General features: G+C 42.0%; 1 protein-coding gene across 2 annotated transcripts in view; it reads right to left on the reverse strand.

The window, feature by feature from the left end:
- Window positions 1–26,689, reverse strand: part of SLC24A2 (solute carrier family 24 member 2) — a 269,177-nt gene that overhangs the window by 34,231 nt on the left and 208,257 nt on the right. For both annotated transcript variants that reach the window (XM_066368254.1, XM_066368253.1), the window contains 2 exons: window positions 13,616–13,714; window positions 11,133–11,251 (listed from right to left, as the gene is read on the reverse strand). In XM_066368254.1, coding sequence (XP_066224351.1) covers window positions 11,133–11,251; window positions 13,616–13,714 — 218 coding nt within the window. The remainder of the gene's footprint in view (window positions 1–11,132; window positions 11,252–13,615; window positions 13,715–26,689) is intronic.

Here is a 26,689-nt window from a genome sequence, read left to right on the forward strand (position 1 = left end):
TCAAGACTTCAAATACAGAGAAAGAAGAAAGACTTGGTGTTTAGCGTCTCTGTCCAAGAAAAAGTGCAGAAATTTAGCCTAAGCTTGATCTAGAAGGAAGTGACAACCAAGTATAACAATGGCCAAAATGACGCCTTGAGATTTTATGTGTGTTTCATTGCTTGATGTCCCCCTGATTCCCATAACCATGGGTAATCCTGCACTGGCTACATCTACAATGAATCTCAGGGGGGCATTGTAGAAGATGGATTATGCCCTTTGTAGCAATAAACTTTCCTGAGGCTAACTTTAGCAAGGACCAAAACAGGAGGTGGGTTATTTCCAGACTCCAGCGTTCAGTGCTCAAAAGCCAACAGAACCCCAGCGAAGAATATGCACAACAAAACAGCATTGTCTTTACACAGGGACTCTCTGCTTCTCCTCCTACCTCTGTTCTTTCATTATTGAAGCATTAAAAATACTGTCTTTGACAGAAGTGGCATGTTTTACTTTTCCAATTAGGTTTCCTTGGGAACTGGTGAAAAGGTGTGTGTGCCTATATAGTCCGTGTGTAGGAGGCTCCCAGGGAGAGAAGAAACCTTGACAATGCCTTAGCTAATGAGGAGATTGTTGGAGAAGTGATTTATAGACAAACACCCACTTCTGCTCCAGAATGTTCTTTTACAACGTTATTTCTGTTACAATATTAACTGAGACAATCCATAAAAAGCACTTAGAACAGTGTTTGACACATGATAAACACTCAATAAGTGTTGGTTATTATTATTATTTTTAATCAATATTCAGGGAAATAATTTCTTCACAGATATCCATGAGAAAGTAGTTTGACTAGGTGAATTATGATACTCCTAGCAATACAATTCTATAATTCAGTTATATCATGTGGAAGTAGAAAGTAATAATTTTGTTCTTCCATATAGTCATTCATCTAACATTTACTGAGCATTCACTGACTGCAGTGATGCCAACAATCTCATTTATTTTCCTCTTAGGTAAGATGAATAAATAACTTGAAGGGAAAATGTCACAGCCCTAAGGAGATAATGCTATTTTATTTCAGGAGGTAGGTTTTAAGTAGACTTTCTATCAGAAATAAGACTTCCAAACAGATGGCGAGACTCAAAATATTGTGACACCTTGAGTCTGTGTTCTGTGCAGAGCTAAAGACAATAGTAGAGTTGGAACTCTCAAAGGTAAAATCACTCAAAATGCACAGTCACACTTTAATTGAGCAAAAGGCTCTGAAATCAACAGCTCTTTGGCAAGTGGAAGGTGCTTCCCAAGGAACATTCCAGAGTGCTTTCCACTTTGGAAGCTTAAAACACACCAGTTCTTTAGTACAAAGAAAATAAGATAAACAAATAATTACCCACGTGGTTGGCGTGTTCATCTGCTTGGGCTGCCCAAAATACCATCTCTATCTTTTTTTTAAAAATTTCATTCTTGAATAGATTTTTGACTTTGAAATAAATTATTGAGTTCACTTGCTGTAATTTATTTTTAAAATGCCTTTCTCCCTCACTCGTACTTTGAGTCTTAGAAAAATCTCTTTATTTTGTTCTCTTAGTTTCTTAATTCTTCGCATTTGTAATTTTTTCTAATAACCCTTCATTCTCTCCACTCTGTTCTTATCTTCTGTTTTTGTCACTCATCTTTTCCTCAGAGATAAGTCAAAAAGCATCTCTTTTTGGAAGAGAGCACCATTTGAGACATTTGTCTTGCCTTCTGTGTGGACAAGCTAAACCAACAGAGCTAACATTTAATAGCAAACAGAATTTTTAAAAAGTGATAAATCTCTGCTTGCCTAGTGGCAGGAAATAATTTGTTCTCTTACATTATTATCATATGGTTTGTTTTACATATAGGTAGGAAAAAATCTAACATAAAGAATTTAGCATATTAAACACAAAATGATAACGTTTCACTAAGCATTGGCAATCTGAACAAATTTAATGTGCTTCTATATGACTTTGAATTGAAATCAAGGTCTCAAAATATTTTGCTGTGACTGATGAAGCTGTCTGGACTTCAGTTTTCCCAGAAGTCAAGAAACCATTTATTATCATGTAAGATGGCATTTGGAGAGTCTGGTGAAATGCAATTGCTTTCCTTCACTTTGCATTTTACCCAAATAATTCTAAGGTGCAACCTACAGACAAGATAGATTTCTTTCTTAGTTGCTATTGCAAATTGGTTTTCTCATAGTTTTCATGGGCTTTGTAAATCCTGCTGATACAAATCACGAAAGATCAGCCAACATAAAAGCAACTGGAGAACTATAAAAAATAATTCAAAAATCATTCTCATCATTTTATTATCAATTGGATTAGAATTACTTATCGGAACAGTAATATTAATATTCTTTTTTTTCAGGATGGTAATGGAGTTTTTTACTTTTTATTAATAGTTAGTCAGCCTTTAATATATCTTATATGAATGCTTAATAGATATTTTCCAAACTTTCAGACAGTAATATTCTTCGTGAATACATAATTCTTCATCAATATTCAAATTTAGGCAGAAAATCAGGAGTCAGATCTAAATTTCATTTTAAAAAGTGTTCACAAGGCCTTTAAATACATCTTAAGCAGTTGGTAAATTCTGTTTGGGTTGTCAGATATAGGAACTAAACCTTAACTTCCCTTAAAAAGTATATATTGAAAGTATAAATTGAAAGAAAAATATGTTATCCCCTCTAGAATTGGAACCTATCTGCTAATGTTTGGTAGGTAAGACATTAATTTCTGTTTCTGTTTGTTTTATAGTTTGTATAGGGTTTTCTCTGATACTAATGAGTTTTTTTCCTAAGGCAATCATGCATCTACTAGGGCTTAGGCCTTGAAAAATTAAGTGAAACAAAGACTCTTTGGGTCTTCTTTTCTTTCACCATTAGGCCTTGGACTCTCTCTCTGGATACTGCCTCTGGCCCTGGACAAGCCAGACATGGAGACTCAGCCCCACTTCCCACCAGAGACTCTATTTATTGAGTACCAGGATTCTCTTATTATGTTTCACTGATGTTTCAAGAGATTGAATAATCTCATTAATAGGGAGATATGTGGTCCTTGGCTGTTTCTAAACTTTCAAAATGGTAGACTTCGTTATTACACCTTAATCATTTAGAACAGATACTTGTTCTTCAAATAATAGGAGGGGTTGAGGTTAGCAAACTTTCTGTTAAACCTCACCGCTGGTAGGAACATAAACATTTCCTAGTAAAGGGTAATATTTTAGAAAGAAAGAATCATATGGATTCTAGGTACCATCTGCTTAGATAAGCTTGGAAATCCCTATCAGGGCTAACATTTTTGACTGACATTGATTATGAAGTCTCTCTAAGGAGCTCTAAAATCATAGCTGTAACTTTAAACAATAATCTAAAACAAACCACTGTCCTTGAGAAGGATGCTTTTTTTTTTGTGACAGAGACAGAGAGAGACAGGGACAGGGACAGATAGGGACAGACAGACAGGAAAGGAGAGAGATGAGAGGCATCAATTCTTCATTGTGGCACCTTAGTTGTTCACTGATTGCTTTCTCATATGTGCCTTGACCAGGGGGCTACAGCAGAGTGAGTGACCCCCTGCTCAAGCCAGTGACCTTGGGTTCAAGCCAGAGACCTTGGGCTTTGAGCCAGCAACCTTTGGGTTCAAGACAGCAACAATGGGGTCATGTCTATGATCCCATGCTCAAGCCAGCAATCCTGTGCTCAAGCTGGTGATCCCACACTCAAGCTGGTGACCTCAGGGTTTCGAACCTGGGTCTTCTGCATCCCAGTCCAAAGCTCTATCCACTGCGCCACCACCTGGTCAGGCAAGAATGCTTTTTTACTACCCTCAGAAATCTAAATTTAATAGAAGAGAGAGTTCTTTCTGAATCTTTTTTTTTAAGACAAATCTAAAATCACAATCACTTCCATTATCTTTCCCTACTCATCCTTTACTTAGTTACATACATGCACACATTTCTATTAGCACCATGAGGCTTTATGAAAGCAGATTTTTTTTTTAAGAGGCATGGAGAGAAAGAGACAGGAACATCGAGCTGCTCCTGCATGTATTGAACCAGCAATCTTCATGCTCTGGGATGATGCTCCAACCAACCGAGCTATATGGTTGGGGCTTAATTTTTATTGATTTTTAGAGAGACAGGGAGAGGAAAGGAGAGAGAGGGGAGGAGAAGGGAAGCATTCATTCATTCCACTCTGTAGTGCATCCCTTGGTTGCTTCCCGTGTGTTCCCTGACTGAACATTGTACCCACAACCTTGTCGTTTCGGCATGATGCTCTCTACTGACTGAGCTAACTAGCTAGGGCATGAAAGCAGATCTTAAAAATTCTCCTGAGTTTACATAAAGACTAATGCTGCGCTGAGGAGAAAAAGTCAGGGATGAATTCTTACAAGGAGATAGGAAGCACTTAACATGGTACGGTAATATTTAAATTGTAAAATGAGGAAATAAAAAAAAGCCTGCATTTTTCACATCTCTTTCTATCATCTATCTATCTACCTATCTATCATGTATGTTTGTATACACACACACAAACACATATTTCTTTTTTTCCTCAGAGTGTGCTTTTTTTTTTTTTTGTATTTTTCTGAAGCTGGAAACGGGGAGAGACAGTCAGACAGACTCCCGCATGCGCCCTACCGGGATCCACCCGGCACGCCCACCAGGGGCGATGCTCTGCCCCTCCGGGGCATCGCTCTGCCGTGACCAGAGCCACTCTAGCGCCTGGGGCAGAGGCCAAGGAGCCATCCCCAGCGCTTGGGCCATCTTTGCTCCAATGGAGCCTTGGCTGCGGGAGGGGAAGAGAGAGACAGAGAGGAAGGAGGGGGGGTGGAGAAGCAAATGGGCGCTTCTCCTGTGTGCCCTGGCCGGGAATCGAACCCGGGTCCCCCGCACGCCAAGCCGACGCTACTGCTGAGCCAACCGGCCAGGGCCAGAGTGTGCTTTTATTATATAAATCTGTTTGCCCTCTGGTGCATCTGGTCAACTCTTAACCAAAGCCAGGACAGTTCTGATCTCCCTAAGGTCAGAAAGAAATTTTAGGGATGAAAGGAAGTAAAAGCCACAACATATAAAAGGCCATCTCACAATGCACGAAAATGTAGGACACAATTAAAAACAAGTTGGATTTTCAGATTTCAGAATCTACAAGATTTGCAAGACATTCACGGTTCAACCCTCTCGCTGTGAGTGTGTCTTCACAGGGTTTGATGGGGTGGTGCCGAGGACCATGACCCGGATGAAGAACTGTGATGCCGCAGGCGGCAGCTCCATGGAGCAAACCAGCATGTGCAATCACCTGGTTCTTGTCTCCATTGGTAGAATTGAAATGTAAGAAAATGCTGGGTTCTGAGTGGGAGAGAATATTTCTTTGAATTGCCTTTCAAACCTGGATAAATTCCCAAGACTGAAAATTTGGAAGGTTGGTAAATTCTCAGAAGCAGCTCAGATCAGCTCCCTCTATGTTAGAATCAACAACACTGTCAGCAGTCATTGGGAGAAGATAATTAGCACTAAGCCGTTTAAGAAGTCAAATTATTTTCTTGGCTCCACCGAATATACAGATGAAGCAAAAACCTCCTGCAAAGAGGCTGCCTCTCTGAGAGAATATTTTAAAAGGAATTTCTTGGCCTGACCAGTGGTAGAGAAGTGGATAGAGCTGAGGTCCCAGGTTTAAAACCCTGAGGTCGCTGGCTTGAGTGTGGGCTCACCAGCTTGAGCACAGGCTCGACAGCTTGAGTGTGGGGTCACTGGCTTGAGCAAGGTATCATCTACATGATCCCATGGTCACAGGCTTGAGCTTAAAGGTCACTGGTTTGAGCAAGGGGTCACTACCCTGGTCAAGGCATATATGAGAAGCAATCAATGACCTGACTGGGAGATGGCGCAGTGGATAGAGCACCAGAGTGGAACACGGAGGACCAAGGTTCGAAACCCTGAGGTCACTGGATTGAGCATGGGCTCATCCAGCTTGAGCACGGGGTCACTGGCTTGAGCTTGGGATCATAGACATGACCCCATGGTTGCTGGCTTGAGCCCAAGGTCACTGGATTGAGTAAGGGGTCACTTGCTCTGTGGTAGTTCCCTGGTCAAGGCACATATGAGAAAGCAATTAATGAACAATTAAGAAGACTAAGGAGCTACAACAAAGAATTGATGCTTCTTATCTCTCTTCCTTCCTGTCTGTTCCTATCTGTCTCTCTCTCTGTCTCTGTCACAAAAAAAGAAGCAATAAGTGAACAAATAAGGTACTGCAACTACGAGTTGATGCTTCTTATCTCTCTCCTATCCTGTATGTTTCTTTCTTTCTCAAAAAATAAATAAAATGCTCTTTATTGCCAGTGTAAAGTCTGTACTGAAGAAAGCTCTCAGAGATGAGGTGTTGATGTAAAATTAGTTCACTTGTAAATACGTAAGGTTTTAAAACACCAGGTTAACTACACAACACCAGACTCACAGGAGAATGCCAGCGATGAGCATGTGGTGCATGGGGCTCACCACGCCCATTAATGAAGTCAGGATGCACATCTCATTGTTCATGTAGTTTGACAAGAACACAACTGGAAAAGAAACAAAACTAACACAATAGAACCACATCGAACTATTATTGTGAAACTATGCTTTAGGTGGCCTGAGCATTCCGACTTCATATCCTTTTTCTAACTCTGGAGTCATCGCCCTAATGTACCCTGTCACTCAATCTTCCCAGCTCAGAAACCTCAGCAATATCTACAACCTCCTTTTCTTACTCACTCTCTATGACCAATTTATTATCAAATCTTCTCATTTGGCTTCAGAAACAGATCTAAATCCAGCCACTGCCATCCATGCCACAGCCATTGTCATCTGGGCCTTAATAGCTATTTTAAAAATGTTTTACTAAGTGCTTCTAATAATAGCAAACACCTATGCAACACTTACTGTGTGCCAAGAGTTATTAAGAGCATTTTACTCTCACTACAGTGATATGAAGTAGGTACTGTTATTATCCCTGTTTCACAGAGAAGAACAGTAGAGAATAGAGAGGCTAAGTAACTTGTCCAAAGTCACACAGCTGGTAAGCAGCAGAGCTGGAATTTGAATTTATGTGGTCTGTCTCTAGAGTCTCCACTCTTAAATCACTAAAGCAGATTGCTTCTGTCTTAATTTAGCCCACTATTGTTTATGTTGTTGTATTTTTAAAAATAACTAATATAGTTAACTGGTTCAAAATTCAAAAGCTACAGAAGGCTGCATACTGAAAAGCCTCCCTCCCACACCAGTGTCTTATCACCCAGGCCTCTGCTCTGTAGGTAATCAGCCTGACCAGTTTCTTCAGTAGCATTCCCAGCAAATGCTTATGTTATTTCCCTCCTTTTTCCCCTCCCACACGAATATAGTATACTGGACGTCATTTGGCATATTGTCTTTTTCACTTAACAGCATATATTGAAGATAATTCCATATGTGTACAGGAAAAGCATCCTCGCCTGGCCAGTTGGCTCAGTTGTAGAGCGTCAGCCTGGTGTATGGATGTCCTGGGTTTGATTCCCCGTCAGGGTACATAGGAGAAGTGACCATGTGCTTCTCCATCTCTTCCCCTCCCCCTTTTCTCTCTCTTCCTCTCCTGCAGCCATCGCTTGATTGATTTGAGCGCATTGGCCCTATGGCACTGAGGATGGCTCCATGGAGCCTCTGCTTCAGGCACTAAGTTGCAAGCATGGCCCCAGATGGACAGACCATTGGCCCCAGACGAGGGGTTGCTGGGAGGATCCTGGTCAGGGCACATGCAGGAGTCTGTCTCTCTATCTCTCTTCCTCTCACTTGGAAAAAGAAAAACAAAACAAAACAAAAATCCTCATTTTGTTTTGTTTTGTTTTTAAGAATGCAGATAGTCTAAACTAGGGATGGGCAAACTTTCTTGTAAAGGGCCAGGTCGTAAATATTTTAGACTTTGTGATCCATATGGTCTCTGTCATATATGCTGCTGCTTAAAGAAAACCAAACCTTCAAAGATGTAAAATCATTCTCGTCTCATGGGCTGTACAGAAACAGACTGCAGGCTAGATCTGACTGTGGACCATAGTTTGCTGACCTTTGAACCAATAGGCTCTTTTTACCACCCTGTATCCAACCTTCTTCCACCCTGGCCTCTTCTGGACCATGCTGAAAGAGCTAGCTTCCTATCATACAAATCTGCTATTGCTGCTGTTCCCCTCTCCCAATGGGGGGAGTTCAGACTGCTTGGTGGTGCCTACAGTGCCCTTCCCAAGCCACATCTTACCACACATCACTGTGCTGGTCTGTGCCACCATCAGCTCAAGTCCGGCAGTGACCTCTTTGCTCTACTCTTGTTATCCAACCCCTTGCTCCCAAATCCAATCCTACAACTTAGCCCCAGGGATTGTTTGCAAGAGCAGATCACATCTGGGAGCCTCCAATAGTTTGCTGTTGCCCTAGAAGGAAGTTAACTTCCTTATCAGAGTCTGCGAGGCGGGCCAGTTCTTCTTTGCCCTCCTGCCTAACCTTGTTGCCACCATCCTCACTCCCTCTGCTAGTACTCTCCAGACACACTGACTCAAACTGGCTAAGCTCATTTCTGCCTCAGTGGGTGCTGTTCCCTTGACTGGCTCCTTGAAGTTCAGCCTCAGTTCAAACACCAGGTTCTTAGTGTAGCCTTCTCTCCTCTCCTGACCTAAAGGGAACTCTTCACATGTCCTCCCTTGCATTATCATGCTTTCTTTTCTCCATGGCCCTTATGGCCACCTGTAATTATATCTTGGCTTGTCACTGCAGTCCCCCTGCTCTGCGACAGCATGAGCATCTCCGTGCCTAGCACATTCTCTGACACGTATCAGATGAACATTAAAAATTTTCTGATTGAACAGTTGAAGAATTTCAACCCAAATAACCTTTCCTGGTGGGTCCTCCTCACTCTCCACCCTGTATTTCAGTTTCCAGTTCCGTGGGCCTTCTCACCAATCACTAAACATGAATTTCCCTCTTAAGTTTTTATACCTTTGCACATATTGTCATCTTGGTCATCTCCTCTTTCTCTGAGAGATAAACTTCTACTACCCAGCAGTACCCAGCTCAAATGCTACCTCTTCTAAGAAGCCTTTTTACTTTTCTCCTGGAGTTCTTTGTACAAACACTGGGCCATAATAATTTACCTACCACAAATGTTCACTTATTTCCTTATTATTTCCCTGACCACCCCCAGCACTTTATATATATATAATTTTCATTTTCCCTACACTGAGCTCCTTTAGTTCAGGGACATCTTTCATGGTGTTTATATAGTAAGTATGAACATATAATATAATTTACATTATCTTATATAACTCTCCTAATAACCCTAATCAGGCAGGTAGTATTATCATCTGTACTTTGCAGATGAGGAAACTAAAGTGAGGTTAGACCACTTGTCCCTGGTGGATCTAGAATTTACTACCAGGCTGCTTTGCAGCCAGCAGGCGGGACGGCTCCTCAAAGGTCTGTTTGTCCTTGAGCTCTCAGCATATCAGGTTGGGGTACACATCTGTCTGTCCCCCTGTGTGAGAATTGGGGGTCACAGCTTTGCTCAGAGAGGGATCAGCTGGGACTCTCTCCCTCCCATGTAGCAAGGTGCTCCCTTGTAGGGGGCACAGATGTCGCTCTGCCAGCCAAATGGAGAGGCACAGCAACCAGGCTGCCCTCCACACACCTGTGACTGTGCCATCCCCAAGGGCAACCAGACTGCGCCATCCCCAAGGGCAACCAGACTGTGCCATCCCCAAGGGCAACCTTGGAGCCCTGCCTCCTGCTGCCACATGCTGCTTATCCATGTGGACAGAAGCCACTCTGCCAGCTCACCCTTGAGCTAATGCGAAGGGACCACAGGGTTCTGGGCAGGAGGCAAGAGCCCAGAAGGCAGAGGATACAAGGGCAGAAACAACTGCCATTTTTTTTATCCTTTCCTTTAGTTATTTATTTTTCCAACTTTATTGAGGTGTAACTGACAAATAAAATCCTATATATGTAAGATGTACAACATGGTGATTTGATATAAGTATACATTGTGAAAAGCATAGCAAAGGAAACAATCAACAAAAAGAAAAGGCAACCTATTAAATGGAAGAAAATATTTGCAAGCTGTATGTTTTAAGAGGTTAACAACCAAAATATATGAAAAGTGCTCAACATCTTTATTTTTTATTTTATGTGAAGAAACGCTCTTCACGGATTCCTGCAAGAAGTAAGGGCAACCAGCAATCATTAGCATTTTTTTCCCTAGGAAACGCCGACTCCTTCTGCTACAGAGTGCATTCTGATATAAAGGAGAGAAGCTAGTGCTGGGCTAGATTCACTGTAGTCTGGCTTCTCCTTGAGGGCACTGTACAACTTCTCAGCTCATTGGGAAAATTCTGCCTACAGAAGTGGGTCTGAAACGTTTGGGTAGTGCAACTCAAAGTGTGGTCCTTGAGCTCACAACATCAGAATCGCCTGGGAGCTCATCAGAACTGTGACACTGGGCCCCACCCCAGACATGACAAATATGAATTTTAATATGATCTCCTAGGAAATTAATAAGCATATTAAAGTTTGAAAAACACTGACCCAAGGTGACTGATTAAAATGCAAGTTTGGGACTCTGTGCCTTAGAAATTGATTCACTTGATCAGGACGAGATTCAGAAATCTAACAAGTATTTATGACCCATTTTTTTTGTTCTGCCTACTTTTTCAAGCAACTCTGCCTTTATAGAGGCAGAGTTGTGTGGTGGAAACAGTAGAGGTGCTATATTCAAACAGTCCTCAGAGCAGATCTCAGCTCCGCGACCTACAAGTCAGGTAATCCTGATTAACAACCTCATCTTGCTGAGATTTAGTTCTCCCAAATATAAAATGGAGATGCTAAATGACTATAGCTTCATCTGTGAGGTTTAAAGGTGATAACATATTGATTTATAAAGTGTCTCACACCAAATCTGTGGCACACAGTACATGTAAATGTTAAGTATTATAACTTTTAGGTCAAACAGCTATCCATTGGCTGCACCACCAAATGGTGGGTCCCAAGGAGAATGTAGGCTCCGGGCTGCTTTCCTAGGATAAAAAATCCCCCCAAACCAGCAGTCCTGAAAAGCAATAAAATTACCCTACCTGGGCTTCCGCAGCTTCGATGCTGTGGGAGAGATTTCCGTTTTGTACAGGTTCTGAAGCATCGCTGGATGGTGTCATTTCAACTTCTGTGCTGGTGCTGTTTGGGAGCTCGATTTTTTCTGTGACATAATTTGAACACACACAAATAAAGCAAATGGAGTTGATAGGGGTAAGAGCCATGCTGGGAAAAAAATCCTAAAATACTGGGTCAAGGGAGAAGACGTGGTCTCTGAGGGGCGATAGGCTGGGTTGCACCAATGGCAAAGGTTTGTACCATTCTCTGCCGTGCTGTTTAGCATCCCAGCCCTCCTGCTTTCTTTAATGGCTCCGGGTGACAGTGTTCAGGCACCACTGAGGTCTGCCGTGACTGCAGTGGGAGGGGAATGAAACGTTTTCTAGACCTTCTGGCTGTGCCAGAGAAAGTCTTGGACCTCAGGAGATACGAAGCTGTGTGGTTCAGTCTTAGGGTCTCCAGGAGGACTGAAATGCTCCTCAGTATCAGACAGGAGCGGTGTCAGGCTGCCCACAGGGTATCAAAATAGGTTGGCTTTTTTTTTTTTTAGGAACTTCAGAAGAATTAAAAATTTCTCTCACTGGTAAAAATCACTCAAAGTAATATTTGAGAGTTACACAAGAATTGTTGGATTTGAAATAGTTAAAATTTGAAAATTATAAAGAGATATTTATTTACACATTTAGTTGTGCAATAGAGAGGCATACAATATTTATATATGGAAAGCCTTATTTTATCTTTCCATGTCTTTAGAAGTGGCAGTGATATATATATGATATCCTGTGGTATGTGGCTATGCTGCTTTATCCTAGCATGCTTCAGTTATTTAAATTAAAAAGTACTAAGTATGGGAGAATATAAAACCTCTGTGTTGGGTGTTTGTTGGCTGAAGTAATACAAGTTTAGGATCAGCCTGCAATGGCCAAACTTGGCCGTAGCAAAACAGAATACTGGGTAATAAAATGGAGTTAAGATGGACAAGAAAAGACATGGACAGATAAGAAAACAACCTCCCAAGCAGAATATCTAACCAAATCTGCTTGCTTTTGCTTGTGACGTGTTTTCACATGACGGTAAGGTTTCATCACCAAAGAACATGTGGCAATAAATCTTGGACTCAATTTGAAAAACATGGGTCTTGGACATACACTGTTTTTTAGTTACAAAGTTGTTTAGAGACTCAGTCTGCATGGGAAACATCCTGGGAGTTATGTGTCCTACTTCCTCTGGAAGGGTTAAATCCAAGACTAAGGTTAGCCAGTCATCAGGGAAGAAGTAGGATAGAACTCAGGCATCTAAGTCCTGGACTCCAACCTGCCTCATTCCACAAGAATTCCACAAAAATCAGCAAGTGAAGTGGTGCAGAAAAAAAAGCACGTGTAACTGAACTTAAATATTACAAGCAAAACTCAGCCTATAAATCAGACTTTTGTGGTGTGGCTTTGAAATTTTATAATGTAAAAGCAAGATATGTTCATTCTAAAAAATTAGTCCAAATTCACAGAAGCATAGAAAAAAAATATAATTCATAATCCCAACCTGAAGAAGTAGCTATTATTCATATATTTTAGTGTATGTCCCTCCATTTTTTTCTTTTTTTTTTCTTACCCAATAGAATCTTGACTTTTTCTTGGCCAAAGATTTTCCTGAGCCGAAAGTCAGGATAACAGGAGAGGCAGAAACTCTTCTAAGGAGCGGCATGTATTTTGCATTCAAATTTAGTCAGCAGATAATTTTAATATCTTGGGCAGTAGCATTATTTATAGCATAGATCCAGATTTGGTTAAATTTAGTTTGAATTTAGAATTATAGAGCTATATTATAGTTACAGAGAGGAGTGAAATCATGTTTCAAGTTAAAATAAGATGCTTGAATGTCCCAAACTAGTCACATAAGAGCTCAGAAAAAGTCAGCCAGAAAAGACCTGGGCTAGTATTGCTGAATTCATGAGAAAGGGGAGGCTTGTGTCATCTGGTAGGGACCCTGTCACTCAGTTTAGGAGTCACCAAGTGAACCATCCAGTAATTCAGTGGATGTGTCATATGCAATGTCATAGTTATAAAACACGGTTGCCAGGCAAGAATTTCAGAAGAGGTACTTTCTTACCTTTTGTTAAACAGTAAATTGTGTGTGTGTGTGTGTGTGTGTCCTCTTTACGTGCAATCCCTAAAGTAAAATGATTTCCTAGTCTTCAAGGGAGGTGTCTAGTTTAGCAGCTGGTTTTATTTCAGGTTCCTTGTGGAATCATTTTATTCTTCTTGGAGTTCCATTAGGGTAGGTGACACACAGTGTCTGCTCATGGCTTGTCCCTACCAGGGGAAGTAGACTCTTCCTGCCACTCAGGAAAGTTCTCAGCTGCGGCGCTCTGTGTCTGCACTGAGTCAGGGGTGCCTACACTGGGTCCTACCCTCTGCTCCCCTCCACACACGCACTCCAGGACAGGCATTGGACAAAGTCTCCCTGGACTCACCCACGTGATTGGCAGCCCCATTCTGCCTCTCGTTCTCATCCACCTGGCATTTCTTCTTGGCAATCTTGTGAAGAATTGAAGCCTTTTCTCTGAACCTCCCTGAAGTGAGAGAAAGTGGTGAGAAGGAAACAGGATGAGGAGGAAAACGAAGAGAGGCCTGTGGCAAATGGTGAAGGAGTGACAGAGCAGGCCCGTGGCTTCCTTAGTTATGCGGCAGCACAGCAGTGACCACTCCTTCCTGTCCAAGCCAGATGCCCCGTGCCCCGCACAAAGGGCACTTCTTACCTTTGCGGCTTCTCCAGCTCACTTTTCTATTTGAAAATCTCAAGCTGCCAGACCATAGATGAAAGGTTTGACTTGGACCTCTTCCCTCCTTCCCAACTGCTTACAAAATAAGTGAAAGCACCAATCATCGCTACAACCCCTCCTATTGCTGAGATCCAGAACAAGTCCAAAGATACAGAGCCGCTCCAGAGGCATAGCCATATCTCTGGAATTAAATGCGCATCCCAGAACTGGCCTTGACAATGAAAAGACATGCCCACAGATCCTTTGATTTGACTTTGGTTTCAAATATTTATCATAATTAACTATGTAGTATCTAAACAAGTCGGGAGCATGCATCAAATTAGCTGAGTCAGCTGCAATTACAGCATCAGGGAGGTGAATGATTTCATTTGGAGATTTGGGGAAAAGAATGATTAGCTGAGCCCAGCAAGTAATGTCTGTTGATAATAAGATGCTTAGAGAAGGGTGCTGGAAAACATACTATTCTCAAAGTAATCATTTTAAACAGGGACCACAAGTATAATGCTTTGTTTCTTTTCCATTATTGACAAAATTAATGGGTAAGTGCATGCAACAAGCAGAGAAAAAAAAACATGCAGAAAAGTATATAGATTAGTGACCCATAATACATTTTTCTGTCTTCTTGAATCCTTGATTCTTGCCCCTCCCCTGCCAAGAACATTCAAGGTACCAAAGAGCCTCACTTAAAACCGACTAATAATAGCCTAACAGAGTGGTGCAGCGGAAGCGTGCTGGGCCCATAAACTGACTGATAATGGCCTAGATTCATAATATATGTCTCTGAAAACACCATAACCCCTCTGGTTTCCAACTAAGTACTTGCTGTTGGTTGGGCTCTCCAGTAGCTTATTAACAGAGGACCTATTCTACTTTTCTAGTTAGACTAAAACCAAACCACAGCCAAAATGTTTGTCTTGCAGAGTCTTCCAGGATGGGGCATGGCAGGCTGATCTCCATTCCAGCCCCCACGGGTGAGAGGCATGGGGTGTGGCCACAGTGGTGACTTGTAGGACTGTTTGGGAGTGACAGAAGCTGTAAGGAAGAGTGAAACCAGTCGCTTCCAATGCAGAAAGTGACATAGGACAGAGGCCTTTCTGCTCACAAGCTCCACTAGTCATACTCCTAGAGGATTTGTTCCCCAAAGACAAACCTCAGTCTAGGGAATGAACGTGCTCCAGAGGACACACTCTCAGAGGAAGTCAGAAAGACAATATTACAGGGCAAAAAGAAGGTCAGCATATGGCTTGAGCTTCATGAAGAATGAGAAGAAGGATGAAGTGATGGGCATGATGTCCGTCCTTGAGGGATGTTGAAGGTCGGCATTAGGTCCATCACGTTGCCAAGTATTCTGAACATAGCTATTTCTATTTATTCTCCAAGGGAAACTCTGGGAAGAAAGGGGGAAACAAAAGAAAGTCTGGGGACTAGGAAAAGGAGGAGGTAAAAGGGAATAAGAAAGAAAAGAACAAGGAGAGAAAAAAAAGGGAATTGAAGGAAGGAAGAGGTAGATAGGCCGGACTGTCATTGTCTGGAGGTTGCCCAGGGAGCATAGATGGGACACTTCCTGACTTAAGCCTAAAGAGAGGTACTTCTTATGGAAGGGCACTCCAATAAATGCTCAAATCATCTTCTGAAAAGCCCGGAAGAGAAAGAAGGAAGTTCTGAAACTTTATAGATGATGCTTCTACTACCGAAACTGTTCAGTGGCCTCAGGGTCATTCTTTGAACTTGGAACATTCAGCAGCATTATGAAATAAATGTGATCAATAATTGCTATTTTAAAATGATATATAAGATAATAATAAAGCAAGAAAGCATTCAAAAGAGAAAACAAATAAGCCTGTGGAAATAAAACCTGAAATTACCCAAGTGATGCCCCAAAGTCATGAATCATGGGAGAGAAAGATATTTGATAGAAACTAGCTGCTTGCATATTGCTTGTGGTTTCAAGAACCTTTTCAGAGCTTAGATATATATCAGAAAAAAAATGATTATAAAAGAGACCCAAAAGCTACGATAGAGGTCAGCTACTCCATCTTCTCGGAAATATCACAGCGATGGTCACTGTCACGCATGGACTGGCTTTCCCAAATTCTCTAAAGGAGGGCTGGGAGAATAGGGTAGGAAATGATTTGCAGAATTGGGATTTCATAGGCTCTCAAACACTGTGACAGGACATCAAGGCTTTGGCGGACTATCACCACTTTTCCCACTGCACCTGGATTTTCTATGCAATTGAAAGGTGGTGGGGATCGGCCTTATTTGTTTATTCATCGGGTTTAACCCGAGGGACCTGCCATGAGGCAGAGCTGTAGAGGCTGACTGGGAGCCAGCTCCTCCACCCACTTCTTCAACTTGAATGCAACCTTTGTCCCAGTTAGTGTGACCTGATTACCACTCTGCCTTCTGCGATGCTGACAACAGCTGTTGTGCAGCCTGAAAGGAGTTTCTTTTAAAGACGGGTTTCTAGAAAAGCAGCAGCTGAAAGCCCACCTTCAGAATTTAGCATGCAGGTGTGCTCCCTGAGCGTCGTAGGGCAGAACCTGACGAGCAACTCGTGCCCATTCCAGACCCACAGATACTCCTGGGATTGGCCCTGGGCACCTTCTTAGAGAAGCTGTGAGGAAGAGGTCAATAGGACAAGAGCGAGTATGAGGTCCCCAGGACAGAAGCCATCACAGAACCTGTGATTCTCAAAGTGACCCTTGGGGTCAGAAAGCATGGCACCTTCAGGGCCTGTGGAGCTTGAGGCCACAAGTTGGGGAGAACACCAAGCAAGGTGTGTGTGCGGGGACAGCACAATGTTGTGATCAAATGGATGTGACAGTAGAGGCATGTAGATCTGAGTTGAAGCCCTGCCTCCTTTACTTGTTCTGCTGGGTGAGTTTTGGTAAGTTCTTGAGTATTTCTAAGCTTCAGTTTTCCCATTAAATAAGGATCCCAATGGGCATTGGCTCATTAGTCAAATGCACAGTTTAAGGGAGAAAATGTGTGTAAGGAGCTTATCACAATGCCTGGCATTGGAAGAAATCTGTAAATAGAAGGAAAAAGAAAGATAAATTAAGAAAAAGCTCAGGGGCAAGGCCGACACGGCTTTGAGTTGCTCTAGGAGAATTCTCGACATCTTCCCTTTCCTCAATCCGCATTGGCAGGATTGTGCAATCAGCCACGTCCTGGCCTGACGGACAGTTTCAGCATCCCAGGGGCCTTCTTGGCTTCGGGTTGAGGTTTCAGTGAGTCCTTGAAAGTCAGTTCTAAAACTGATTAGGGAAAGGGTCACTTTATATTTTCCTGAAATGGCGAAAGTCAAGGCGATGGAGCTGGCCTTCTGTGTTTTAAACATTGATATATTTCCAATATTAAAAAGAATAGATAGTGACCAGCCCTTTTCTCATCCCCTGTGCGGGCAGAGCACAGGCAGGGATCTACTGCAGTTGCACCATGGACTTGGGTCGGCTCTAAAGAACTTCTTGACTTTTAACTTCCAGAATTTTAACTCCTTTGTGTCTCAGGCTCTGATTTTTAAAATGGGGTCATAAGAACACCTGCTTCACACAGTTGTTGGAAGGTTCAATGCCTTAACACACACCAGGGATTTAGATGGTCACAGACACAGCAAATGTTCAAGCATTTACTCAGAAAGGGTTATTATTATGAGAGTGACCAACAGGACATTCTTCCCATAAATTACTGAAAACAAAAATAAATTGATATTCGACATAGAACTGTTTCTTAGCAGCTTCAGATGCAGGAGACCTAGGTGGTAAAGGGATTGCTGCGATATGTTATTTTATGCTCAGATTTTGTGTTGGTGTCAAGGTTGATGCAAACCCAGAGGGCGAGATCTAAGAAACAACTGTAGCCTTGTGCTGGGGGATAAAGAATCAAGATATATTTAGATATATTCGAGTACGTTTTTTTTTTTTTTAAGGTGAGAGGAGGGGAGATAGTGAAACAGAGTCCCGCATGTGCCCCAATCATGATCCACCTGGCCGATGTGCGAGTACTAAGCTATCCTCAGTGTCCAGGACCGATGCTCAGACCAACCTAGCTACTGGCTGCGAGAGGAGAAGAGGAAGGGGGAGAGGAAGGAAAGGAGAAGCAGATGGTCACTTCTCATGTGTGCCCTCATGTGTGGGGATCAAACTCGGGACATCCGGATGCCAGGCCGACGCTCTCTCCACTGTGCCTACTGGCCAGGGCCTTTGAGTACTTTTCAAATTGAATGGAGTGATTTTTAAAGCAGGGTTTAAGGCAACCTTAAAAAATACTTTGTTTCAGTGTAAACCCTTAAAGCCGTTGTATTTTTATTGAGCCACAGATATTTGTATACTTAAAATCTCAGAATAGCAAATTCTGCTTAACTCATGAGCACCTATGTCTAAACCTAGTTCACAACTTTAATACAGTTTACCTTGGTCTGCAATTTGCAAAAGAATGCCAGCTGAGTGCACCCAGGAGAGAGGAGAGTGCTGTTGAAGGGAACGGAGGAAAATGTGGAAGGAAAAGATCAAAGCCTAAGGGCTGAATGGGAATAAGAACAGATTTTGAAAAACAACCAGGAATCAAAATCTTTGACTCAATCACTCTGACGTCAGACGGAAGCCCCAAGCAGCCTTGCAGCCTCACAAAATAACCTTTGGAGGCTCTGTTCACTCTAAGGAAATTAATTTTGCTTCTGTTCTGCTGTTAATGAGCTAAAATGACCCCTGGAAATTCCTTTACATCTTTTCCACCACGCCTGTAATAGGCAGTGTCACAGTGGGATGGTGATCAGATCAGCCCCCGACTGACAAAGAACAATCGGAGCACAGGGCACGGGAGAGATGGGACGAGAGGGACAGACAGATGCAAAGGGCACGCCCATGCACACACCCGTGAACATACCTTGGTTTGGGAGAAGAAGAGAAAAAAGTGAAACAGAAGGGGAAACTTGAAAATAGCGTATTTGAATCTATTTTTGTGTTTTCAGTTCTGCCTTTTCTGCCTGTCTCTGTAGTTAAAGGCTTGGCAGCAGTTTAAAAAGCAAAAGTGCACCTGAACTTTCCTTCTGTTTATTCCCTGCCCCCGCCCCTTTTTCTGGAAGCATAGACTTTACTCAGATCCTCCATCATGTATCTGAGAAGTCATGCAACAGAACTGATGTGGCAGCCTGCCAACACTGACCTTGGGCTCTTCCGGACTCCTTTCTCGCACCCCTGATGCAAACCATTAGCAAACCTGCTGTTTCTCTGTTTATACTTTAAACAATATTTCTGAACCTGACCCCCCCACTCCTACCCAACCAGCATCAGGTCTGGTAGGAATAATTCTGCTAGTCTCCTAACTAGTCTCCCCTTCCACCTTGACCTCTCCATCCCCCAGGCTGATCTCATCCCAGCACCCTTGGGAATCAGTCACTCAGATCATGCTGCTAGTCTCTGTGCAAAATCCTGCTGTGGTTCCCCAGGTAGAAGTGAGAGCTAACGTCTCCACAAAGACTGGTGAAGCCCACCCAGACCACCCTGCTGCATCTCCTTCCACTTGCCCAGGCACCCTGCTCCAGCCATACTGGCCTCTTGGCTATTTCTGGAAAACACTGTACACTCTCCCACTTCAGGGCCATGGCATTTGCTGGTTCCCCTCACCTGAAATGTTCTTCCTCCGGAAACCCACTAGACTCACTCTCTCAACATCTATCAGTGTTTATTCAAATGCCATCTCATCGAGACTTCTCTGTGCAGCCTATTTCCATTTGCAGCTTCTCTCAGCATCTCCTGTCCTCGTATATTTTCTCTGAAGCAGTTGTCATCCTCTAATATACTATATCATTATTACTCTTGTTTGTCTGCTGCTTTTCATCAGTAGCCAAGCTCCAGGAGGGCAGGGATTTCCACAGGTTTTGTTAACTGTTGCATCCCCAGCACCCAGTAGGGCTCAATAAATCTTTGTGTTTGTTGTGGTTTCCAGGCAAATGGGTGAGGTTATAACTCTTTAACATGCTTCTTGTTGGCGAATGACCCAAAGTAAATCCTTTCAGGTCTACCCAAGCCCATGGGGCCAGTGTGTCTGAGAGTCCACATGACCCCAGGAACTTTCTGGAAGTAAATAGGAGAATGTGGGGTGGACCAGATATTCATATTTCAGAGGTGGGAGACAGAGAGGCGCACCGTCATCCGCTGCCTGCCCATTGCCAGGGCTACAAGGTGAGGGCTGAGGGAACCTCTGAGTGAGAGGGGAGGGGGGAGGTGCAGTGAGCACAGCAGAGGGCAGAGCAGGAAAGGGGGAGGTGCAGTGAGCACAGCAGAGGGCAGAGCAGGAAAGGGGGAGGTGCAGTGAGCACAGCAGAGGGCAGAGCAGGAAAGCTTCGGCCTCTCCTTCTTTATTAAGATGCTGATTTGCTAAGGCCTAAGTGAAGACCCAACCTGAAGCTTTCTCTACCCGTACCCACATTCCTCCTTCCCAAGCGGAAATCCATCATTCTTACGGCACTTTGACTGAATCCCTGCCATAATAGCCCTTACTTCAGCTTGCTACCCACATGTCTGATTTCCCCACTAGAGGGCAGGTTTTTCCGGAGAAGGGACCTTCTCCGCCCTCTCTGAGACCCTCAAGAAGTGTCTTAGAATAATGTTGGCACATCATATACACCCACTGAATTACAGCAAAGCTCCCCTGGGCAGTCTGAGCTTTTCTTTCAAGTCAGTACAAACCACAGTCTTCCACTCTGCAAATATTAACCAGACCTGTGTGGTGGACCAGGCAGTGTTTGGTGAGTAAGGCAGATTCAGAGGTGCTCTTGTAGAGTTTACAGTCTACAGACAGAGACAGACAAGAAACAGGGCTTAAGATTCATGCTCTGATGGTGGGGCCCTCTCAGGAGGGTACGGAAACTCACAGAATAGTGAGAGGTTCACAAATGAAGACACTACCTAGCAGCTTGAAGGGATAAACTCCTTTTCCGTTCTATAAACTGTCCTCAGAGGGCAGCCGATTCACCTCATAGGATCTGGTCTGATTATTATTTTTAAAAGCTAAACATTAAATATAATAATTTCATCTTAAATAAAAAACTCCTAGAACACAGAGTTCATTTATCCTTAAATCTATTTTTGAAGAACAACCTCTAAATTATTTTTTCTAATTTTTGTAAAGCATCATGTAAAACCATTTATTATAGGACTCCAGTGATAAGAATATAAATTAAACTAGTATTGTAATGAACTATTTTATAAGCTATCTTTAGTAAATGTTTTATGAATGTACCACCTAATACAAATGATTAACATAATTTAATTGTAGTTATATTTATAGACATAATCAAAAGACTAGTTCCTATAATTAATGAGACTATATACATAATTGTATCTCAAGTGGTGGCCAAACACATATGATAAAATGAAGCAGCCAGATTTCCTTATTAAGAATTTTAAAAATAATTTTTCATAATAACCTTTGGAGTCATATATAAAGAACAGGTCTGTCAACGTGTGAATTGGTTCTGTGATCTCCTCTGGTGGGGTCACTTTATCATTGGAAATATCAGAGTACTTTCATAAACATTTTGGAAGATTTCCAGTGTTTTTGAAAGCTGACATCTTAAAGATCAATATTTTGTCCTTCCTTCCCACTTCTTTCCTCCCTGGGGACTTTGCCTAATTCATCATCTTCAAATTTCAATCCATTCCTTCACCATCAGCACAAAATCATGGTCAAGTCTCTCTCCACTTTCCCCTGAATACAGGTTTCTGCTGGTGCTATCCCTCTCTCCTTCCCTTCACAGTCAAGCCTCCGGAAAGATAGGTCTATGCCAGTGCCTCCGCGTCCTACTGCTCCTTTCTCCCACTACTTAACTCTGCATGCACATGGCATATGTCAGCACAATGCCACTAAATCTACCTTTGGCCACTTTTGCGTCCTTGTGATTGGATGGCTCAGTGGCATCTTATATTCCTCACCCCTCTGTTCGAAATCCTCTTTAATTTTCTTTCTTTCTTTCTTTCTTTCTTTCTTTCTTTCTTTCTTTCTTTCTTTCTTTCTTTCTTTCTTTCTTTCTTTCTTTCTTTCTTTCTTTCTTTCTTTTACAGAGACAGAGAGAAAGAGAGAGAGGGACAGATAGGGACAGACAGACAGGAAGGAAGAGAGATGAGAAGCGTCAATTTTTGGTTGCGGCATCTTAGTTGTTCACTGATTGCTTTCTCATATGTGCCTTGACTGGGGACTACAGCAGACCAAGTGAACCCTTGCTCAAGCCAGTTACCTTGGGGTTTCGGACCTGGGTCCTCTGCATCCAGTCCAACACTCTATCCACTGCGCCACTGCCTGGTCAAGTTCCTCTTTGATTTTCAAGGACTCCCTAGGACGTGCCTTCAATTGCATTTTTCCTCAGGGCCCCCTCCTTGCTCTGTCTTCCTCACTCCTTGCATTCTCCCAAAGAACCCAAAGGACCCCTACCTGAGTGTTGGAGATTCCCAAATTCAGATCTCTGGCTCAGATCGTCTTATCCAATGGACTTCTGGACATCTACACTTGGAAGTCCCTCTGATGGTTAAACTCAACATGCCTCAAACCCACAGGCCATCCTCCTTCCTAGGCTCTTCTGCTTGTATTTTCTTTTGGTGGTTTCCATGTGCCCAGTATTTCTAGCCATCTCTCACCCTCATCCAACTTGTTGCCAAGTCCTTTTTGACTCTACCTTTGTACACATTAGAGCCAACCTCTCCAGACTGGATTCTGGTTATAGCCTCTTAGTTGGTATCCCAGTGTTAAATCACATTGCTGGCATCCCTCCTATTTATCTTTCAAGGGCTTGGAATGCTCCACACTTCTTATCTGCTTGTCTTATTCCTTTTTAAGACTCTGCTTTAGGCATCTTATCTTTCAGGAAGCTTTCCCTCAGCCCTTTTCCTGGGCGGGCAGACCCCTCGACATGCTTCTCTGTCATAGCATCCTGGCCCTGACCTCCCATAGAAGTTATCACAGAGCCGCGAGAAGTTTGGCTGACCCTCCCTGGTGGTCCCTCATGGACAGGGATGCTGTTTTTCTCTCATCCATCCCCTCAGTGCTTACTTCCTAGGCTGGTCCTTAATAAGTATTTATAAAGATAACAACACAAACAACAAAGAAGGAAATGTGTGTGTGTGTGTGTGTGTGTGTGTGTGTGTGTGTGTGTGTATTTCAGGTGCTTGGAGTGCTTGCTGGATGAAAACCTATTCAGAGTTTCTGATCCCTTTGGGGGCAGAAAACGAGGGAAGGACCAGAGCACACTGCAGAGAACGCACCGGACTCCCTTCTTTGTTAATGCTGTGATTAAGTTTTCAAAGTCTAATAGTGTTTACAGTTAATTGCCTGTTGAGACTCTGGTATTGTTTTTTTAAACAGATAATCAATCAAGGTCAGGCAAAACTGGAATTTTACAAACCAGAAAACTCACAGCAGGTATCAGATGGCAGCAGACGCTGCTTCAGCAAAAGGGCCAATTTACCGACCTTAGCTGGGGCTGACACCGCTTGAGAGCTAATGTTCTTTATCATTTTAGGTCACCTGCTTTGTTATTTTAGGAACTTAATTTTCTGAACAAGTCTATCTCATATATACAGATACAAATGGCTCACACACAGAGGTTCTCAAAGGGGTTTGTTTGATCTCAGTTTAGGAGTTCTGAGCCAGGTAGGGGCTTTCAGATAAAAGGTTTGAATGAACGTCCTCCTCTTGTTCCCATGCCTGGCACCCTGTGGATATCTGTCAGGAAAATGAATAAAGAATCACTTTACTAGGGCAGGACTCAGATCCCAAGATTTGCCAACATCAAGCCCCATTACCACTTGGCTGGAAAGATCTCTTCTGAGTCAGTTTGTCAAAGTCCATTTCTTGGATATATCTCTCTGCAAATGAGTTGTGATATTAATCTATTCATTTGGGCAGAGTCTGGATTTGTTCACAGCAAATAGTGGGTGCTCAATAAATCTGCATTATATGTAAAAAACAAAACTTAAAAAAAAGTTTTCATATGAGTCTATGTATTACTGAATTGTTTAGCATGATGCAAAGCGAGAGGTTTTAGACATGGCTAACATTTATTCAGTAGTAGCCACTATATTATGTGCATACATTACCTCCTGTCACCTGGATTCCATGTGTTGAGGAATCATCAGTTAAGCCAAATTTCTATTTTCTGGGTTTTTTTTTTTTGAATCTTCAACTTTACATTACAAACTGATGCTTGTCTATCCATTTGAAATGTGGGTTTTTAACAGAAGTGTGAACACATGCTGAGAGTTCTTAACTAAATGACTGAAGGCTCAATGGCCCATGACTAAAATGAGATGATTCATTTCATTTCAGATTGAATCAAAAGAGAAACATACCATGCTTAATTGAACATGTTAACTTCCTGGTAAAAGAGATCCTCACTTTTTTTTAAAAAAAGAAAGCTTCAAGGGGGTGGGAAATTATATTATTAATATATATATAATAACAGTATTCAAGTCTGACTGATGAAGGCAACTTAACATTTTCAGCTCTAGGGATGTCAGAAATAGACAAAAAGAAGCATCCACCATTTGCCTTCTGCTGCCACTTAACACCTTCTACATATGCAATGTGGCAAAATCTGCCTTTACTTGCCAGGTCCAATCTTTCTGCTTTTACTGCTGACAGTTTAGATCACGAAAATAAGATGCAATGAAGTTTGAAAAGCTGGATGTATTCTAATTAGAAGACTTCCTTGGTCCTGGTTCTCAGGAAGACCACACAGCTGGTTTGGTCTTTCTGCTAGATTTGAAGCTGGTTACTAGCTGGTTAGTCTGGTTATGCATACACACTGGGCTGCTGTCTTCCTAAGATCCAGCTCCAGGGAGATACTTATAAGAATACATCCCTAAAAAAAGTAATGTGATTAATAACTGATGAGTTAAATACATATATTTTTTGGTTAAGGCCCAGACTTACAAAGAGCATCTGTTCCCAAGAACCCAGAAAAACCTCTGGTTATGGAGAGTTGGATTGGATGAGTTAAACCATAAATTTGGAATGAATGAAACAGCATGGTACTGAAAATGGTGTCTGTGCACAGCAGGGCTCCTGCTTTGGTAACTGGAAGGTTAGAAAGGTAACTTGTAGTGTGCTGTTCAGACCTTCTGCAGGGAATGGTTGGGAGGTACGAAAGGCACATGCTGTTGTGGAAACTGGATATTCTGTCAAGAAGATACAGCCTCATCATTTAATGTAGAGAGGACAAAGACTTCGATCCTAAATGCATCTTGGCTTTAAATCAACTTTGCTAAAAATTCAAGTTTCTAAAACAAGTAAATAAGAAGATAGTTACATTACAAAGGCTAATCTGCTTTGTAATAAAGTCAGTTTGAATCTCTATTCAAAGGACTTATTTAAATTTATTTGAGGCTCATTCCCTATTTGTGGCAGTATAATTCCTTTGGAGGGCAATTTGTCAATATCTTTCAAAATGTGAAATGTGTATATTTGTTGTTCTGTTATTTCTATTTCTAGGAATTTATTTTACATATCTCCCACTCAGTAGACTTTACTTCATGGGCAGTGAAGATGCTCATGTAGCACTGTTGTATTAGCTAGATGAATAAACTAAAATGGAAATATCTTAAATGTTCATCAACAGGGAATGGATTGACCTACCATGGAAGAGTCATGCAGTGGACTGTTATGCAGCTGATAAAAGGAATGAGAAGATTCTAAAAGTGCTGATATGGAAATATCTCCTAGATATGTTAATAAACAAAAGCCAGGTATAAAACATTGTATAGAAAGAAAAGACAATATGTTAAAAAAAAAACTGATAAAAATGGTTAACTCTAAGGAATGAATGGAATCGGGGGTAAAAGGGAAACTCATTTTTTGTGTCTTTTCTTATGTAGTGTTGTTTGCTTTTTATCTACCTCTGTATGTATGTAATATTTTTATAATGAAATGAATAGTTAAAATTAATTTGTGATTTATAATTTCTACTGTGCTAAAAGTTTGTGTTATAACTGAAAGGGAATATAGTTTTTTCTTTTAAAGGTTTATTTCACAGGAATTATGTAACAGACTAGTTGCTATATATAACCATATTAATAGTTTATTTATGAACTGGATCAAATAATACAGAAACCTTTTATTTCAGAAGCTGTAGCCCAGGAACCTACCTACTGCAATTTAGCTTAACTAAAATGCAAGATCAAGTTTTCAGAGGTTTAATCTTAAAAGTAGACTGCAAACCAATGTCTGCCATCACATTTAATAAAAGGCATCAGGAAAGAATCTTGGACACAGGTCTGGGAAGGGCATCAAGGTGTCTTTATCTGAATACTCTTTTGTCAGATAAGGGGGACTTCCTTCTGAATCAAGTCATTACATCTTTGGCCATACCTGTAGGAAAGGTCTTGCTATGCTGTGCTGACTTTTCTCTCCCTGATCTGAGGAAGGTTGATTTCCTTCCACACCCTTCTCTACACCCAGCTGGACTTATGGGGCTCCCCAAAGCTCCTGTCCTCTGGAAAGACAGATCCTACTTCATCACTGTAAACTGTCTACAGGACCAATCCCAAGTCAGAAATTCTAACACAGTGTTGGATTGTCCTCATTCCATGCTACAGCCTTCTCTACTTCAGCAGAGCCTCCGGGTCATCATCCATCACCATCCAGACATTCATTTCCACGTGGCTCTGAAAATCTCTGACCTGACTCAATCTCCCACCCCTCTCATCAATCTATCTCTGTCTCCTTAACCCCTTCTCTGAATAGTCCCTTGTTGTTCCAACTAAAACTGGT

The sequence above is a fragment of the Saccopteryx leptura genome, chromosome 2 (genome assembly GCF_036850995.1).
Source record: "Saccopteryx leptura isolate mSacLep1 chromosome 2, mSacLep1_pri_phased_curated, whole genome shotgun sequence".
Classification (NCBI taxonomy): domain Eukaryota; kingdom Metazoa; phylum Chordata; class Mammalia; order Chiroptera; family Emballonuridae; genus Saccopteryx; species Saccopteryx leptura.